At 44.3% G+C, this 18272-nt stretch overlaps 1 protein-coding gene across 3 annotated transcripts in view; it reads right to left on the reverse strand.

The window, feature by feature from the left end:
* CRTC1 (CREB regulated transcription coactivator 1) overlaps nucleotides 1-17758 on the reverse strand; it is a 33708-nt gene extending 15950 nt beyond the window's left edge. For 2 of the 3 annotated variants that reach the window (XM_026038891.1, XM_026038890.1), the window contains exons 1-2: nucleotides 17633-17758; nucleotides 3137-3253 (exon numbers count right to left, since the gene is read on the reverse strand). In XM_026038891.1, coding sequence (XP_025894676.1) covers nucleotides 3137-3253; nucleotides 17633-17758 — 243 coding nt within the window. Of the gene's footprint in view, nucleotides 1-1620; nucleotides 1669-3136; nucleotides 3254-17632 lie in introns of all 3 variants that reach the window. The other variant, XM_026038889.1, reaches the window with a different exon arrangement.
* Between the last annotated feature and the right edge of the window lie 514 nt (nucleotides 17759-18272).

An 18272-nucleotide genomic window follows, 5' to 3' on the forward strand; every position in this document is an offset into this window, starting at 1 on the left:
CTAAAATGCTGATATTCTGCTTCATCCCCTGAATAAGCATGATTCTTGTATGAAGATACAGAAACCTCAACTCATAGCATCTTAAATTCAAGTGCTTTAAATTAAGACTTCTTGGCTGGATTAAGCTCCGCTGCAAAAAAGCAACCATCTAGTTCTACCTAACTAGTCTCATACAGAAATGAAAAATACTCCTAATTCCCAAAATACTAAAAAAAAACCAGCTCAAATTCTTCTTTGTCCTCTTATGAGGCCAATTCTACCCCAAATGACAGCAAGATTTCCAAATTAATGCATGTGTGCTTGGAACATCAACAGGGAAAGCGGTTTCCTGTGTCCGTGGTCTCAACCACAGCGTTACTAAGAAAGGCAAAGCTGGTCTGAAGAACACACAAACACAGATCTCACCTGCAATTTAAAAGCAAGCTGATGCAAAYGAGTATACAGGCATAAATGTAAATGCCCAAACTGTTTTTTTTCCTGAAGCTTCCAAGCAGTTTCATGGCATACCTTCCATTAAAAAAAAATAAATTCAGAGCAAAAATCTGATTTGGATCTAGGAGTGGAAAATGTAAACACGGACCATGCCCCAGATGGTCACAAATGGAGGGTTACACTTTAGAATCAAATAAACTTGGAACTTTGGGATTCCTGCATTTCTTTGGGGGGTTTCTTTTGCCTTTCTCTTGCCTTTGGGGTTCCTGCCTTTCTTTTGGGGTTCTCTGCCTTTGCAGGAACCAAGATTCCAAGAGAATCCYTAACTTGCTTTGGGAAGTCACAAAAGAAGGCAGAACGCCTGAGAAAACGGGCATCGCCTCCCAAAGTCCTTCTGGCTTCTCTCAGCAGCCGTGACATGAAATTTAATCGGCCCCAAACCCCAGGCAGYCACCTACATTAAATCCCCATCCCGGGAGGGCCCGTGATGCTGAAACTACACTGCAAAACTGCAATAAAAGGGAACAGATGCGGGTGTCAGTTGGATTTGGGCAGGGAAGAACAACCGCTTCACTCCCCTGAAACAACTCAGCGCCCTGAGACCACAACCGAACCAAAAGCTCCGCAAGACGCTGAAAAATTGCTAAATGCTTACAGACAGGAAGGAAAAAGCTCGCTGCTTGAAAGCAGCAGTGTCTCTTTAGGATTTATGAAGGCTGATTTATGAATAAAAGCAAGCAGGGTGGATGGGGGGGAAAGGGAAGGAGTGGTACCTGCCAGTAGCTTCCACTGCAGCGCCCCTCGGTCCTCATCCTTCCTTTCCCCGGGGGGTTCAGCATGCAGGCTAAGTGCACATGCTCGGAGATGGCTTAAATCACAGGCCAAGACAGTGCCAAATAAACCACCACCTGCATCAAATTAGCTCCCCATAAACCCCAGGTAATCGCACGGCAGACCACAGCAAGTCCAGGGAGTCGGTACAGGAATTATTAGGCATGTTCCAAACTGGGATGCATGGCAAAACCTGTATTTATGTGACAGACCATAACTCCTGGGGAGCTGTAACGGTGAATCAGATAAATACTGTGCATACCAAAAAAAGTGCCACGTGCTAAAATACGTATCTACCTGGGCAAAGAGAACGCCAGTCCTAAATACGTATTTGCACAAACCTAAATGTTTGTTTACCAAAGAGACAGGAACTGCTCCAAAGGCTTCTGCCAAAGCTCCGTTGTGCTGTAAATGCAAAGAACCAAGATTCTCAGGTCACTAACCCTCTAACTAGAGGCCCCGCACGGGCATCGCCTCGTCAGCAAGTTGAGCAAACAGCTTTTGCGAAGGGCATCGTACTTTAGCTTATAGCTGAGAAAAGTGGAAATTATTCACATCTGATATAAACRAATACATATTTTTATTTTGTTGCTTGTCACCATTTATTAGCTGTAATAGTATCCTTTATTTGTTTTTTAGAAGAACGTATAAAAAGTTGGAGTTTGAGGATCAGTTTTTTTCTTTCAGATTCTCCTCTATTCACCCATAAACTTTTAAGTACTCACTTTTAAGCACCAGATTAGTTTCAGAACTAAAAAGATTCTATCTATTAACTGTCTGTGACAGCCATGGAGCACAGAAGTACTCCAACACTACTGCCTATAAAGAACAGTAATCATTAACYTCTTCAACAGGAAACTAATGACAAAAATCTCTGGCTCCTGGAAAGAYCTGATGCCCATGGACTGAAGTTAAAGACTACATAACATAATAAAACTCTGCAYTGCACTCTCTAAAATCAATCAAATTAAAGTAGCTCTTGCTTGTCCTCCTGCCCAAAATTTAAGCTCTTAAGAATTTTTGCCTGCAAATTTTTGCAAATTCATTTGTGTGTATTACAAAATGCATAGTTAAATACAGYAAAACTGTTAATGATGGCCTCTTATTAAGCCACTCTTCACTGGAAGAACTGCAAACTACCGAATTTCATTCTTACCACACTGTTGCGAGACAAATTCTAAWTGTTATTAGTGTAAAACTAGAAAAAGCGATACAGAAGTTTTAACTGCTTTGAACAGCCTTAATGACCTAACTATGGAAATTAGCAGTGCCAAAAGCATCAGCCACCTAACCCTGTCCTCCACTCAGCATCGCCTGTCCAAACCAAGAGCAGAACAGGCACGTGAAACACCCATTTGCTGTTCACAGAGGGAAAACAAAATAACCACACGTTTTTTCTTTCAGACAGACCAAATAAAGTATTTTTAAACTAATTTGTGCTCCATTCCCCTTTCTCTTCTAAACCCATGCATGGAGGCTTGGGTTATCCTCTTCAAGACTCCCACCTACCAGYGGTTTCTCCACCACCTCATGTTATTTAATTCCACTTTTGCTTCGGATGTACAGGGTCTCTGCAGAGAGTCCATTATAAACTTGAGGCAGGAAAGGGATTTCACTGCTTGACCCAAGAGCACCGTGACGGACAACAGCCCAACAAGCCCTTGACACAGCAGGAGAACACACGTGTGCTGTGCAGAGCAGTGCCCCAGACCCACAGAACAACCATTTTTAGAGCATTTAGGGTGTCCTGCTGTGGCTGGGGTCCTGTGTGCTGCACCAGCAGCTATTTCATCATCCCCTGCGAGGGAAAAAATAACACACTGACACTGCATTAATTAATAAAAAGAACAAAAATGTATATAATCAAACTCACCTGGAAGGGCAGATCCATGGCACTGTTTCCAATCTGATTCACATTTGGCAGCGACCCTCCATAGTACTGGCCACGACTCTGTCCCAGTTGCAAATATTGGGTTTTCTGCAGCTGTAACTAAAAGAAAAGAAGGGGGAAATTTAAGACCAACATTTCCCTCCCTTGCAACACTTTTAAGAAACTAAATTCTACACCGTGTCAGGCAGCACCAGGAATGGATGCCTTCTCTACACGGCACAAGTGCAGCTTCAGTGAGCAGATATCAATCTTCTCCATTTAAAGTGAGTGATACTACTAAATAAGACAAAAGCTGCTATTTAATATGATTTCTGGTTAGATTCTGTAATGTCCCTTCTCAGCACACCCATGTTTAATCCCCCATTGCTACCAAAGCCCTGTTTCACACTGAAAAAGCTGTTTCACACTGAAAAAGCAGAGCCTAAAAATCACTCGTATACAACAGCCTTGCTCTGGAGATGCATCTTCCAAGGCTTCAAGGCACTACAATTACACCAGCAAAGAAATGCAGTTATATAAGTCCCCTCTCCACCCACTCTGGAGGAGTAGGTATTTTATAATGTATGTTGTTCCTCACTAGATGTCAACTGGCTGTTTTTGCACTCTGCAATGCAAGAACATTCCTAGATTGGTAGCAAAGAATTGTTTAGAAGACTAAATGTTCAGATCTTGGACTAGATGCAGGTTGGTTGCTAAGGTACGGCAATGTGTACATCAACAAATCTGTTGTAGTTTCATTCAAATAGATCTTAAAGCCTTCGCTGCGGAATGCCAGAATTTTGAAGAATAAAGTTTGGAAAAAAAATTATAGAAAATGTGGCATCCACAAAGCTGGCTGTTTACGCGGTTTGCTTTCCTTATGAGCTCTTAAAGCAAAGGGAATCAGCAGGATGGAAATGGGCGGCTCTACCCATTCACCACAAAAACTGAGGTTAAGTGAAGATGCTTAAGAGCAAAGCAGAGGAAACCGGTGCCACTTTTAACCTTGAAAAACGTTACCTAGGCAGAGTCCTTCGACACACCAGTAACAGAGCGAGCAGGATGCTGAGTAGAGCTGAGAGTGGAGATACTCATCACAGCACCCCCTGATAACACCAAGACTGAGCCAGCAAAAGAGATCAATTTCTTTTATTCTGCCTCACCCTTTTAATGTATWTTTTAGGATATTCCTAAATAGAACAAGGAAGAAAAATCCATATAAATAGGTGAGACCACCCCACAGAAAGAAATGAGTGTATTCTTGGGACTTAGAAATTATCACTAGGAAAACAACTCAAATATCCTTGAATGACAGGACTTCTAGAAGCCGTAAGTTTTCCAAACACAGAGTTTCCCAAATCTACTCCTTTATCTGAGAACAAATCCAGAAGTTGCCAGGCAGCTCTTTGGGATGAAACTTCTCCGTGAACAGGCAGCCTCAAAGAGCCTCAACAACCGCATGCAAAATATCAAGTACAAAGGGCCTGATGGTTTTCCTTTTATTAATAAAAGGACATACAAATTCCCTCAGCCCAAAGAAGTGTGAAATATTCACAGTGTGCAATACCAAGAGGTTCAAAAAGAGCCCATCTAAAGAGCAAGAAAGGAGATCCCCCTGCCCTTTTTTTTGCAGTCTTTCGACATGCAATTAGGATGCAGCTCCCTCAGCAACACCTGAATTTGGAGAACCGCTCGGCTCCGCTATCGCTTAATGAGTCACCCCCCCCTAAATCACAGTTGCAGAGAGCTAAAAGCACCACAGCAGAACTAGCTGYGCTGCCTGTCTGGCCCCTACGTGTGTTTTTGTTGTTAATGGAAAAAAAAAAAGGAAGAAAAAGGCTTGTTTGGGCCTGGTGCCAAGCACTGCAGTAACTATTTCAACAGGTGTTGGGAAGCGAGGGGGACCAAGGGGGAGCGTTTGCTTTAGGTTTTTTTTAAGAAGGATTTGGGTTTTCCTGGTATATGGGAGGTACAATGYAATGCAGAGGTCGTGAGCGCTCGGTCTTACAGGGCAGTGTAGTGCAGGAATGAAGAAACACAAAATACATATAGATATATATATGTATAAACACACATACACACACACATATATATGGGCAATTCAGTTCAATACATCAAGCTATCTGATTACCTTGACTTAAAAAAAGACGTTTTTGTCCTGCTTGGGAATAGTTTGCAGGGGTTAAATATGCAGAGGAGTTTTTTTGCTGGGTTTTATCTCGGAAACCAACCAAACTAGCTCTTCTTAATAGAGAAATTGAGCCTAATCTTAAACATTTCACATGACAACTCCAGCTCCAGATTCAATTAGCAGCTGCCTGCTCTCGGGGTGAATCCAGATAGTGCAGTAAGATAATGGATTACTTAGTGCTCACCAGATGCATTAATTTCTTGAGCCACGAGGACTTAATGAATCGACATTACAGCTTTTCCACTTCTCTATTATGTGTCCAAGATAATGGCTGCTTGACAGTTGAAAATATTGCTAAATATTCCAGTTCTTTCCCCAAAAAAGCTTTTGGTAAGGAAAAAGCTTTTGCTTGTTAAACCGTTCCTTTCTCCTTGGCATGCCTGTCGAGAAGGAATGTTTCTCAAACAACGGATCTGAAATGAAGCAGTAATTTCCCTTCCACCAGCATTTCTCTAACACTTCTTAAAAGATTTTTTTTTACTTAAATATATATATATATGTATTTGCAAGCATTTGCAAGCCATTATATTCTTATCTAACACTGCAGGAAATTTATGTGATCCTGTTCAGGTCACTAGAGCTGCTCTGGACATATGTAACTTTAGCAGGGAATCAAGAATTTTAAATTTAACCCAATTACTGACTTGCTGTCATCACTAACAATGCCATATTCTTCTCAATCCTCCTTTTTAATGGGAACCCACTTACACAAACTACCTCACTGTTTCCACTTAAATTGGGTTAAAGTTTCAGGCTATACAGCTGTGTTTGCAGGGAGGGATTCGAGTTGTATAATAAAAAGGGAGAGAGAAACCTATTCCTAAAAGTATATCCAGTTTTCCTGCACACTTCCTAGAGTGTCCAGAACAGGCCCCTGGGAATCGAAGGAAGCATTTATTAAAATTCAACACTCGAACCTCTAAATTCTTCCCCACAAAGATTGAGGCAAATTAGAAACGGGCGAACAGAACTCGGTTATTGTCAAAACGTCTCTTTTACCCAGAAATTAACTGCTTCAAAAGCCATTACAACCGTTTCTTCAAAAATGCTCCTTTTTACACATAAAGATATAATTCCCGCAAGCATAATAAAAGGGTGGAGTATCCTTTTGATAAAAAAAAAGAAACTCTGAGCTATCTGATGAATACAGGAAGCAAGATTTCACGATAACTGCTCTTTTGCTGCTCTGCAGTTTCCATACCCAGCGCTCTTCTAAATTCAAGTTTTTCACTTTAAAAAGCTTTCTTTCGTGTGCTGGGGCTAGTATGCAGGAAACGAAGTGCAGATTAAGATTAGAAATGTTATATTAAGGCTTTAAATTGGACATTGATTTATGTTGAAAGGGCAAACTGCAAGTTCGAGGGCAGAATAACGGGGAAATTGTGCTGTTCCAATCAGTGCAAACTTCCCAGTTGGATACACTGGAAGTTTGCAGGAACGACTGCTCCTAAAGCAACCGGAGAGAGGCAGGAACTGCCACAGCAAATAACTTACGGTGGCTTGGGAATTTTTAAATGGGCTGGGATGGATTTGGTATCCCCATTTGTAAGTCACGGCTATTTGCGGATCGCTCCTAGGAACGGCCTCAGAGCCCAGCTCTTGGTTCACCCCAATGACAAATCACTTAAACTGGCTCTTGCGCTGAGCTGAACCACCAAAATGACAAAATTAGGCAGAGCCCGAGCACCCTCTTATCCGCAGCACCAGACTTTTCCGCAGGAAAGTTTTCCAAGTCCAACGTGCAGGCTCTGCTGCTCCATGAGCAGAACACAGGGAGACTCCAAAACTCACMCGATTTCTTTCTCCAGCATGAAATTAAACACTAAATTAAACAAACCCACAAGGCAAGGCAGTTCCTCAAAATCCCAATGGAAATATTTTCTTCAAAGGGAGATTTCTTCCCATTCAAAATCCTCACGTTGGTAAGAAAAGCAAATAGTCTTATAAAGAAAGATAAGTTAACATCAATTTAATGATTTACAGTTAGTGCATTTAGACTCAGTGGCAATATAGCCAGTAGCTAAAAATCACCTAATTGGTCATCTATTAAATTCCAGTTCTTGACTTTTTTGTCTATGTTGCTAAAAACTACCCAGCAATTAACTAACAACTCTGACCAACAAAACGTGTCTTCTCCTTCCCACCTCCATAAAAGCCTTTTAAAATATTTTAACCTTGTAAAAATTCTGAAATCCATATTACAACTTTTAAAATCCTGCACTTGCTTTCCTAACGTTGCCCTTCTCCCGGCATCTGAATCCATCTGGTTGAAGAAGCTAAACTAGCACAAAATCTTCATGCCATTTGCTCACTATTTCTCTCTTGCTTTTGCCACCAAAGCTCCTTCTGATACTACATGACCAACTAAAAGCATTTTTCAGCAGCAGTAATAGAGCATGTATGTGAGAGGAGCTTCCCTCCCATCCAAAATGTGTCCTGATGGACATGAAAAATAAACCATATTATGTAAAAACATTCTATTAAACTGTATTTCAGAGCATCTAATTCTATGTTGCAATGTGCAATATTAAAGTTCATGTTCCTTTAGGCACTGATTGTCCAGAAAATGGCTTACCCATAGAACTAGAAAAAAAAAATATATATATATATGTACACACACATACACAAGTACACAGTTTGCTCTCGGCTTCTTAAAGCCAATTCATGCCGCACATATAACTGGAGAACTCGGAAAAAAATGTGCTACTCAAAAACCAGGACACCTGTGAATATTCGTCGTGCAGAGCCAGTGACACCGTTTAAGGATTTCTGAACATCCAGCCATGCACGACAGCGAAAAGCAAGTGCACAAACCGTGCACACCCACAAACACTAGGGCAGAGAAGCAGCCCCATCCCAAAGCTCGGGCGGACGGAGCGAGGCTGCGCAGCCCAACTGACCAAAGCAAAGCAAATCCCTTGCATTTCTCCCTCATTTGTGCTGTCACGATCAGGAAGAAAGTCCATCACGGCAGCTTTTTAAAGTAACTTATTTCCTGCAGTTTCAAGAGCTGATCCAACAGCAGCACTGGATCCAACTGCACAGCTGTTGCTCCAGGAAGGCTGGTAAAGGAAATGAAGCCTGAAGTTTGGAGGAAAGGTATAATCTGCAGTGATAGCAGCTGCTCTGTCTGGGTCACGGGGGATTTCAAATATTCCACCACCAGCTTTATAACAAAACGTTTTGCAAGTTTTTTGAGGTTTAGTATGTTTTCGTAAGCGGGAAGATTTTAGCCCTGCCTAGAAGCAAGCGCAGACAAGCAGAGCAAAAGTTTCCCTCGTTGCCTCTGCCAATCATCCTCGGTCTCCCAGGGCTATTAGTGTCCTCGCGCAATAGATATTACGGAGGAAAATACTACCAAGCCAAAACAGGAAGCCAAATGTCTACTACAAACTAAGTGAAAATTACCACGAAAAAATCCAGACATATGGGATGAACTGGATTTGACCTCCTGCTTTTAGAACTGCTGCATCACTGTTTACTCTTCCATCACCGTAACTGCCACTGAAGTCACTCTTAAGTATTTGTTCCATTAACACATGGGCATGTGTGGATGCACAGGGAAAAAGAACCCTACAATTCAGTCCAAGCATAGCCGGTAATAACAAAAATTAAAGGGAAAAAAAAAAAAGACCTGTTATTTTCAGGAACCTGCTGGAATTTAGCAGGCACAAAAGAGCAATGACTTTGGTTTGGCCACGTTGCAAGACTTCCCGGTGAAGATACAGGAGGAGAGACAACAACCCACCTAGACTTAAGATTTTATAAACCCGATTAAGTGCAAGCGGAAGCAGTGACTGTTTCAAGAGGCCTCTGTATTAGATAGATCATTCTAAGGTTTTTCCCTTAGAAAAGTCGCCTGGGCTTCTTGTTTGATTCACGCTGCGAAGAGCAGAAACCAGGAGCAAAGGCAGCCGTGGAAGCGTCAGGCCCCGCCACTGCACGCAGTTTAGCTGCAAAACATCACAACCGCAACTTGAACTAAACTTCTTGCAGCTGTTGACTGAAATAATGCCTTGTTCAAGTCGTTCTAGCCCAGTAAATAAATTTCATTCACAAAGCCGAGATCTGTATTGATCGGCAACACTTAAACAGGMATCATTCGAGGCCCTGCCAAGCAGCGGCCGCCGCATTCTCTGCTTTCCAGAGCGCCAATCATTACTCATGAGTTCATGATGTTTTCTTCACCTTCCTGGTGAAGAGATTATTTCAGACCTCCAATCACTTAACTGGATTGCTGCGTCCCGTCAGGAGCCAGCTACAAATTCCCCAGCACCAGCAGAGTCTYCTCCATGCACCGAAACCAAATTCCTGGATTTTCTCAGCTATGGGAGCAGGAGTGGGACAGGGTTATCAGACCTATGAAGTCCTCCAGCATTCACTGTCATTCCTGATTCATTGCTGCGTTGGGTTATGATCACACCTTGCAGGATTTGTAAGGGAAATACAAATATAAAGTACAACGTCATAAACAGGCTCTTACTCCATGCTTAAAAACACTCTGCTATTTCTGGTGAACAAAAGTTTACAGCTTAAAATTTAACAGTCACAACTGAGTAGCAAGTAAAAACAGGATACAGCACAACTAGCGACTTAAAATAGTGACTATTCTTCAGAGTTCTGCTCTATCACTGGGCAGAGAGCCAAGCTAAGCTACAATATGAACCAAACCCGATTTGCACTGTTTTCTAAAAACAAACCCGATCCCGTGTCAGCTCTGCAAGTGCCACCCTTCAGAAAGGGTTTCAAAATAAAGCGTATACGTTACTGATAATTAAATATAACACTTTACAGGGAACAACTACTTGAAGTTTGCGGATTAATTGATATCAAAAAAGGATTTTTTGCTTCTCTGAAACRTTTACATCTAGCGCTACGCTTGCATAACCCGAAGTATTTTACTGATCTTCTTTAGTTACTGACAGGTTTTTAAAGAAAATGCTTATTCTGGGCAGGCTGACATGTCCATTTGCTGGGCGATGGGCAACATTTCAGAGTACATATGGAATGAAGTGTCCAGCCAAAAAACTCGCTCCTAGACCATGCCCGCATCTCCTACCGAAGCGCTTCAGAAAAGATGAAATAAAAGCAGAGATGCCCTCATTAAGCAAGATAAAAATAGCTTTTATGTTCCATTTTTTATTTTTAGCCAAAAAATGAAAATTCGGTTATGTAACGCTACGAGTTTCACAAATGGAGACAAACGGAGCACACATGCAGGGTCTTTGAAGCTCGGCAGCGGCCAGGAACACCTCTCCATGTGTTTGCAGGCAGCCACAAGCTGCTGCAAATCCCGGATTTTTTGCAGATTTTGCAGATTTTTTTTTTCTACAGAGAAAATGGGATTTTAGCCACCACGGAGCATTGCACTGGTTCCCACACAGCCAAAAGCCACTTAGTGACACAAGGGTAACACTCCAACGTCCTCAACCATCACGGACTCTGCAGCAAGGGCTTCCCTTCAGCAATCCCATCCCTCGAATTGTTCTGTTGCTCAACCTTAARCCTTAATATCACAGCTTATAGCTTTAGGATGCAGCATCAGACGACACCGTAGGGATATAAAAAGATCTGCCATTAGAGTCAAAATTCTTAGAATGCAGAAAACTCATGCGGTGTCACCACTTCTCTGCAAAGTGAAAAAAAAGCTAATTCCAACAGAAGGTCAATAAGACAGCTGAGTTTGGGGAAGCTCCTGAAAACTTGGGCAATACTGAGGATGTTTTGACTCTTCCCTATGTCTGGAGGGAGGATACAGAGGCAAGTTCRGGCGGGGGACGCGGAGGGAGGTTTGCGTGACATTAGGTTGCAATTTCCAGGAATTAAGATGGAAAAACTTCAACAAGGATAATCACTGTCCATTGAATACGTGGAGAGTAAAAACAAAAACCTGGTAACACCACACTAGTAATTAACAGCAGGGAAATCACAGAAGGTGTTTTCCCAGTCACCATGAAAGTGATAGCTAAAAGCCAATAAAAATACGCATTTTGAGAACATTTGCTATAAAATGCAGGCTTCTCTACAAGGAGCACCAAGYGCTGGAGAAATATATTCATTTGTAAATAACAACATCAACAAAAATGGACTCTACTCCTCTACTTCGTTATTAAGACCCACCTTTGTTAGTGAGTGGCAGTGGTTTTTTGTTGCAAAAGATTTCTCTGGTACATGCAAAAAAAAATTAGTTCCTGGCAAGTAGTTTACAAAACAAGACTATCAACACTCGATTACAAGTTTATAATTTATAAAGTAACAGTGAGATCATACAAAAATATCTTTGGTTGACACTCATGCTCTTTTGCAACGCTCATTTGGCTCAAAAATTGCCGCTGGAGATCTTTGCAAAAATTTTCTTCCCGGGGATCATTTGCACCATACTAACTCCTCTCTGCAAACCGTTTAAAACAAATCACAGCAGCATTTAAAATATTARCTCCCACACGCTGTCAGATACACAGATCTTTTAGCTAATCGCTTAACAGATACTTATAGTTTAGCTACCACCTCAAGTTTACCCCAAAGGCCTTTCGGGCAGTATCTGTTCACTGACATGCAAGTGGTTCAGACCAAGAGAAAACAAGGGAAGAAGAACTCGGGTCACAACTAGCTGTTGTCACRAGGCCAAGGTTTAGTTTCATCAAAAATACCCTCCAGGTCTCAACAATTTGGGTCTTTTCCCCCCCCATTTACCCTAAACCCAGCAGCTACCTAACATCCTGGACTGCAAATCAAGAGCCACCCCACACAGGTACAAAAGCGGTAGGGTAAAATCCAAGTCACTATGAGCAGAAATGTGATTTTTAAGATAAAACAGCTCTTTATTTTTTAAAAAACAGTATCATATTTGTGGGAAAGTGCACTGAAGTATACTTGAGTTTCAGAATGTGCATTAGGACCAGAAATATTGATGCCAGAAGGGACCATGCCATTATAGACAGGCTGATCGATGCTGCCAGCGAGATTGACAAAAGCGGCTGTAATTCAGCCCCAGAAAACACTCCTTTGCAATTAGAGATAAATAACAATAAGCCAAGACAAATATTTAGCCTTCAAGACATTTCGCTTAAATTTCCATTGATCACTTCTGAGAAAATGGTCTACTTGTGGCCAGATTAGTATTTTATTAATTCTACAGTGGAAGTATCTAGAAGTACTCGATAATTTCTTGCAGTGCAGCTTTCATGTCTAGTCAGAGCAGGAAACTGCCCAGGCCAAAGCTGGCCTCAAATGGAAGCCCTCGCGCCACGGGCTCAACGCTCCCACGACCGACCGCAGCTGAGACCTGACGTGGGGCACAAGATGGGACAACGCACTGAGCAGACGTCACCTGCASCAAAAGCCAAGCTTGCACTACCTGGAAGGTCCAAGGCATGGAAAAATTAACAAGTTGTGTGATTGAGATGCTTAAATGCAGGTGAAAATGGCTTTTTGTGCTGTCTGCTCGTGCAGGCAGTGGATGAACTTCTTGAGGAGAGGCTAGTTTTGGCTTGTTTGCATCTAGGCCACATAAGCTCTACAACTGGTTTCCAATGCAGCGTACTCCTGAAAAATCCTCCAAAGCTCCCGCTGAATGGTCGTGTATTGCCACAACCTTCTGCTCATACAGAGTTCTTTTATCTGTTTGCTAATGCCAACACACGTCAATACAGACTGAACTCTTCACCCATTTGTCAGGGTTGTAACTTCTATGGGAGGGTCGTAACTTGCACATTTTGCCATCAGAGACATCAGAAATGCAGTTTAATTTGCAAATGCAACGATGAAAAACAAAATCAGATCCCAAATCTTAATCTTTTCAGCCATAAGCAAAGCTAATTTTCACAAAACGGCCCTTCTAACTCAGTAATTCACTTCGAAAAGCCCTCTCCAGCAGCTGGAAGAGCCGACCATATGTAACTTTGAGAAGGTATTCTCTTGCAAAATGTGTAATGTTTACACATGCTCCACTGCAAATATGTTCCCCTGCTGAAGTATCTTTGAAATGCAGCAAACTGAATCAAACTCCACCTTATTCCTGTAAATTACAAATAGTAAACTGTGCAACTTTGCTRTATTTCCATACAGTTTTTGTGCCCACAGATCACAAACTTGTCAGCCCCCAGAAGAAGATTCCACTGGTGAGGAAGAGCCTCTCTCTCCTAGCAGAAGCAGYTCCAATGCAGGGMTATGGTGGAATAATGAAAAAAGTCATTGTCTCCTCAAAATAAATAATAAAAAAAMCACACCTGAGTCTGCTTACAAGAAGAAATATTGCACTGCTAAATAAAGCACGCACATTCTCTAGCCCGGCATATCAAAAGTCGCCTTGTGCTGTTTACCTTGGACAGCTCAGACAAGGTAAGGAAAGCAGAGGGCTGAGGGAGAAYAGAGCCTCTTTGTGCCCTGGTGGGCAGTTCATCTTTACATTTCACTGTCTCATTTACAATAATTCTTTCAAAGAATTAATGACAGGGCACCTTTATTGCAGCACGTTCAGTTCGCTTACTCGCCTTAAGCCCGCGGGGATCCAAAGAACAAAGAGCCCATGGGAGAGCGGYGGCCAAAGCCACCGACCTCACAGGGGTGACAGAGGAGGCAGCACCAGTGCCCAAAGGGCMACCTATTTCTTAGCCTGAAAATGTGCAAATACAGGGCACAAACTCGCGTTCCAGGGAGGAACAAAACAGGGAGAAAAAAAAAAACCTGTATAGAGCTGGAAGACAAAATTCCTATTTCCATTTTGGAGAAACTCACAATACGATTGACTTGAACAAGTTGCAAGCATTAACCTCCATGCTCACAGAGCCYAGTCTCGATTTTGATGTATTTCTTTAATATCTTTCAGGCATACAAAAATACTACTACGTACTGATGATTTTTTTTTAATCGAGTTATTTAATAACATTGTGAATACATTAGGAATCATTGCGACACTGTTATCATTAGTATTCATCATTTTTAAAAGTACAGATTAGCAGTGCTGATTTAACTAAGCTTTTAAATACTGTTTTGCAAAGTATCTCCATCTAACTGCACGATCTGTGAATGTGCAAAGAGACATCCGGATGTTTTCTGCAGCAGGTAGAAGTAAAATAAAGCAGCAGAGCATCATGTGGATTGACAAGGCATTGAATTACTTACTTTGGAACACATAATAAATTGTGTGACAAGGAGGAATATACCTTATTATTAGAGGTCCTCTAATAGTGCCGTTCTGAGTAGCAAGGCTCACCAAAACACCTCTCATGTGGGATGTGTTTTTGGGGGCTTGGGGGGCCTGGAAAGGCTGTAAAAATAGTGCTGGGATTTTGTGGAATATCTCCAAAGATTCCTATTGCTTCCCCATTTGCTTCCTTCCCTCTCCACGCTCCAGGATTACTCAGAACAGCAGAGCTCTCCGGACAGTTCGGAAGCAGGAGGTACCTGAGGCTCAGAGGTTTCAGGRGCTTTTTTGGGAAGAGGGGGGTTACTTCTCTTAGGTTACACTGTGAAGTCCATAAGAGGGAGCTCAAACACAGCTCTGGCTCAAATCCCTCAAAACCAAGTGATTTTAGCAAAAATAAAAGGAAAGCTGGAATCCTGAGTACATTTCCAACAGGGTAAGACTCACCTTTAAAAGGCAGGTCACAAGCTGTGCCCAAATTTCTTTATAACATTGGATTTTCTAGCATTTGAAGAGCCATATTTGGTTACTCAACATTATTTGTGCTGTTCTGTATATTAGTGTTTTGTGAAATATGGTTTTAAAGGGCATCTATTGCCTTGCATARGGAAATTCATGCAAAGCAGCAAGTGTAGCTGGGCTCTGCTGAAGAGCAGGCCCCTGTAAACAACCCATCCTTGAAACACAGAAACCTGCACGAGAAAATGTTCTTCTACAAGTTCATGCCTTAAAAAGAAAAGGAAAGCAGCAGGCCCTTAAGCACAATATAGGAGTCAAAGCCATTGAGGGAAAAAAAAAAGGAAAAAAACCCCACACAACTATTTTCACCTGCTTTGTTACTAGAGCACTCACAGAAATCTCTGGAATATAAACTCAAGGGTCCCACTTGTGAGACGAGTAGCCAGATCCAGTGTTTCTATCAGCCCCCCAGCCTCCAAGAGAATTAATTTTCTGCGTGTATGGTGAAGGCAATAGAGAAAGAAAAAGAATTAATACTGCGCTCTACTTCACACTGGGCAAGAAGGATGCATCCTAACTTCAACATCTCACATGGACTGAGCAGTATGAATAGGCGGGAGATGACCAAGCCCAAAGGAAAGCTCAGAAACAACGTKTGTACACAAGGAATGGTGGAGCAGGAGTTCTCTGCCTCTGCTATGATCAGTAACTAACAATAAGTCAGACGAGAGGGTAAACACTGCAAAAAGACAATTGCTAATAATGAAAAGGCAACAGAAATTTTGGGCTGCTTCCACAAACTGAGTAACGCATTTTCAAATCGACAGTAAAGTGTTGGCTGCCAAATGAGAATGAGAACGAAGTTGTGCTTAACCCCTTTTGCTTTTATACTGCATTTTGAAGGCAGATGAAATCATGGAATTTAAAAGAAAAAAAAAGTCTACAAAGGAGACATTTTATTCAGCTATTTGGTCACTATTTCCATCACTTCAGTACCCAGAATCCTCAAACAACTTATTCATCTTGGGTCCTTTCTCAACACAAGGTTCCTGAAAATAAGAGTTTTATCTGCCAAACTTAGATTAGGAACACTTGCACTCGGGCAAACCTGAATTAGGATTCTGACTTCTGAACCCCCTTACCTCAAAGAAGGCAAACGCTAAACAGTAAGAGTTAATTAAAGAACAGGCTGTAATTGCAGATTTCAAGGACTCTCTGCCTAAGGAACATCCGACTCTGGAGCAGCATCCAGGGATTGATCATCCAAAGGGATTGATCATCAAAATGTGAGGCACACGAGCACAGCAGGTTCAAGACCAAGAGGGAGCAGCAGCTGCGAAGGATCACTGAATGGTCCTCATCGTGCTTGCAGCTGCTGTAGTACCTGCACGCAGCATCCCCTATGAAACAGCAACAAATAGTTGAGCACGAACAGAGCTTCAACCCTGCACCTTCCCGAGCCGCAGCGTGCCTTTGTTTTGCATCTGACCAGCAGCAGCACGAATTCAAATCAAATATTTACCCTGTTCTGACACAGAGAAATAAAAAGGAAGAATTTTACTGCAAATTCAAGCTTCTGTTCTCGTGTGCCCGCTTCTGTTAGCACGCAACCACAAACAAGCTTGTAAATTTTCTTTGTGCAATTAAAACAGAAACAAAAAAACGTTGACACGCGCAGGTGAAACAAGACGCACACAGAAAAGCTCTGACATGTAGATCTAAACCAGCAAGCCCATCTGACGCCTGGAAAAATGCCTTCATTACACTGCTAATTTCTAGTGATGTGGTTTGCAGAGAYGCTGTACGGCAAGAAAGGTTTGGGAGTGCAGCAAATTGCACCGGTGACCAGGGGGGCATAACAGGAACTGGCATCAGCGACGCTAAGTGCAGCGGCTCCCCGAGCAGCTCCCCGGGCCCCGGGGGCTCCCTGSGCCGCGTGGGTTCGGCAGCAGGCAGGGGTCCGGGCCCCGCGCTGCTCCCTGCGGCACGGGGGGCCACGATGCCGACGTGGGCGGCTCTGCGGCTGGGACGGCCCCCACAAAACGTGGGTCTGACCCAAAAGGGAAGAGCCCARCACACACAAAACGCCTTGGCGTGGCAGGACCTAAGGTGGCCATCGCCCAGGGGAGAAGSGGGGACCTGCCTCGGGAGATGGGACCCCTCACACCAGGCCCCAGCCTGGGGAGTTGGGGATCACCCCCAGAATCCAGGGCCTGCCCTGGGGGACCAGGTCTACCCCACCAATAACAGGGCCAGCCCGAGGGACCAGGTCTACCCCGTTACCCCCCTCTTGCCCCATAACCAGGGGGGCCAGGTCTACCTGGTACCCCCTCCACAACCGGGGGGCCAGGTCTACCCTCCACACACAGAATAACCGTCGGGGGTGGGGGGGGGAAGGAAAGGGAAGCTGCCCCCTCCCCCCCCCATCCAGGCGCTGTGGGGAGGATGCGGCGGCCTCTCGCCAACATCCCCCCCCCTCAAGACTCCCTCCCTCCGCAAACCGGGCGGGCCGGGCCCGGCGGCGGGTGGGGGCGGAGGGCGCGAGCCGCCCCCGCCAGGGGGCGCTACCCCCTCCGGGCCCCCCCCCGCCGCCGTCGCCGCTGCCCCCGGGCTGAGGGGAGCGGCGGGGGGCGCCGCCCCTCCCCCGCCCGCCTCCTCCGCAAGGCGGGGGGTGGGGGGGCGCGCGGCGGCATCGCGGGCTCACCCGGTGCGCGCGGGTCAGGCTCAGGTCCTTCATGACCTCCTCGAAGGCCGCCGTCTCCTCCGCCTGCTTCTGGTTGTGCAGCGCGATCTTCTCGCTGAATTTCCGCGGGTTGTTCGAGGCCGCCATCTTCCCCCGTCCGCATCCCCCTCCCCGCGCCGGAGGGGGCGAAGCGCATGCGCCGTGCGGCGAGCACGGGCGGGCGCGGGAGGTGCCCAGGGCGCCTGCGCACCAGCGAGACGGGGCGGGCGGGGAGTCGGCGGGGCGCATGCGCAGTAGAGCGGCTCCCCCTCCCGCCGCGGCCGTGACGTGCGCATGCGCAGTGCGCCCGCCGCCGCCGTGAGGCGATTCMTGCGCGAGGCGCCCCGGCCTCCTTCGACACATCTATTTTCCCAAAAATAATTCCATAATGCTCCCGCACTGACCTCTCTGTAACACCGGGAGCCAGCCTGGAATTGAGCTAGCTGGAAAAGGTGATGCTAGAAGTGTTCTGGGGTGAAATGCCGGTGTGTCCAGCACACACAAGCCCTGAGACGAGGATTAAACCTGAAATCTCAAACAGCAAAAATAGGAAAGTATAGTTTTCAATCAGCAAGTCAGCTTTAGCCATTTCCTCCTATTTTTTCCTGTCTGCTGGAGGATC

Source organism: Nothoprocta perdicaria, unplaced genomic scaffold (assembly GCF_003342845.1).
Source record: "Nothoprocta perdicaria isolate Ctin4 unplaced genomic scaffold, notPer1 scaffold_218, whole genome shotgun sequence".
Lineage (NCBI taxonomy): Eukaryota > Metazoa > Chordata > Aves > Tinamiformes > Tinamidae > Nothoprocta > Nothoprocta perdicaria.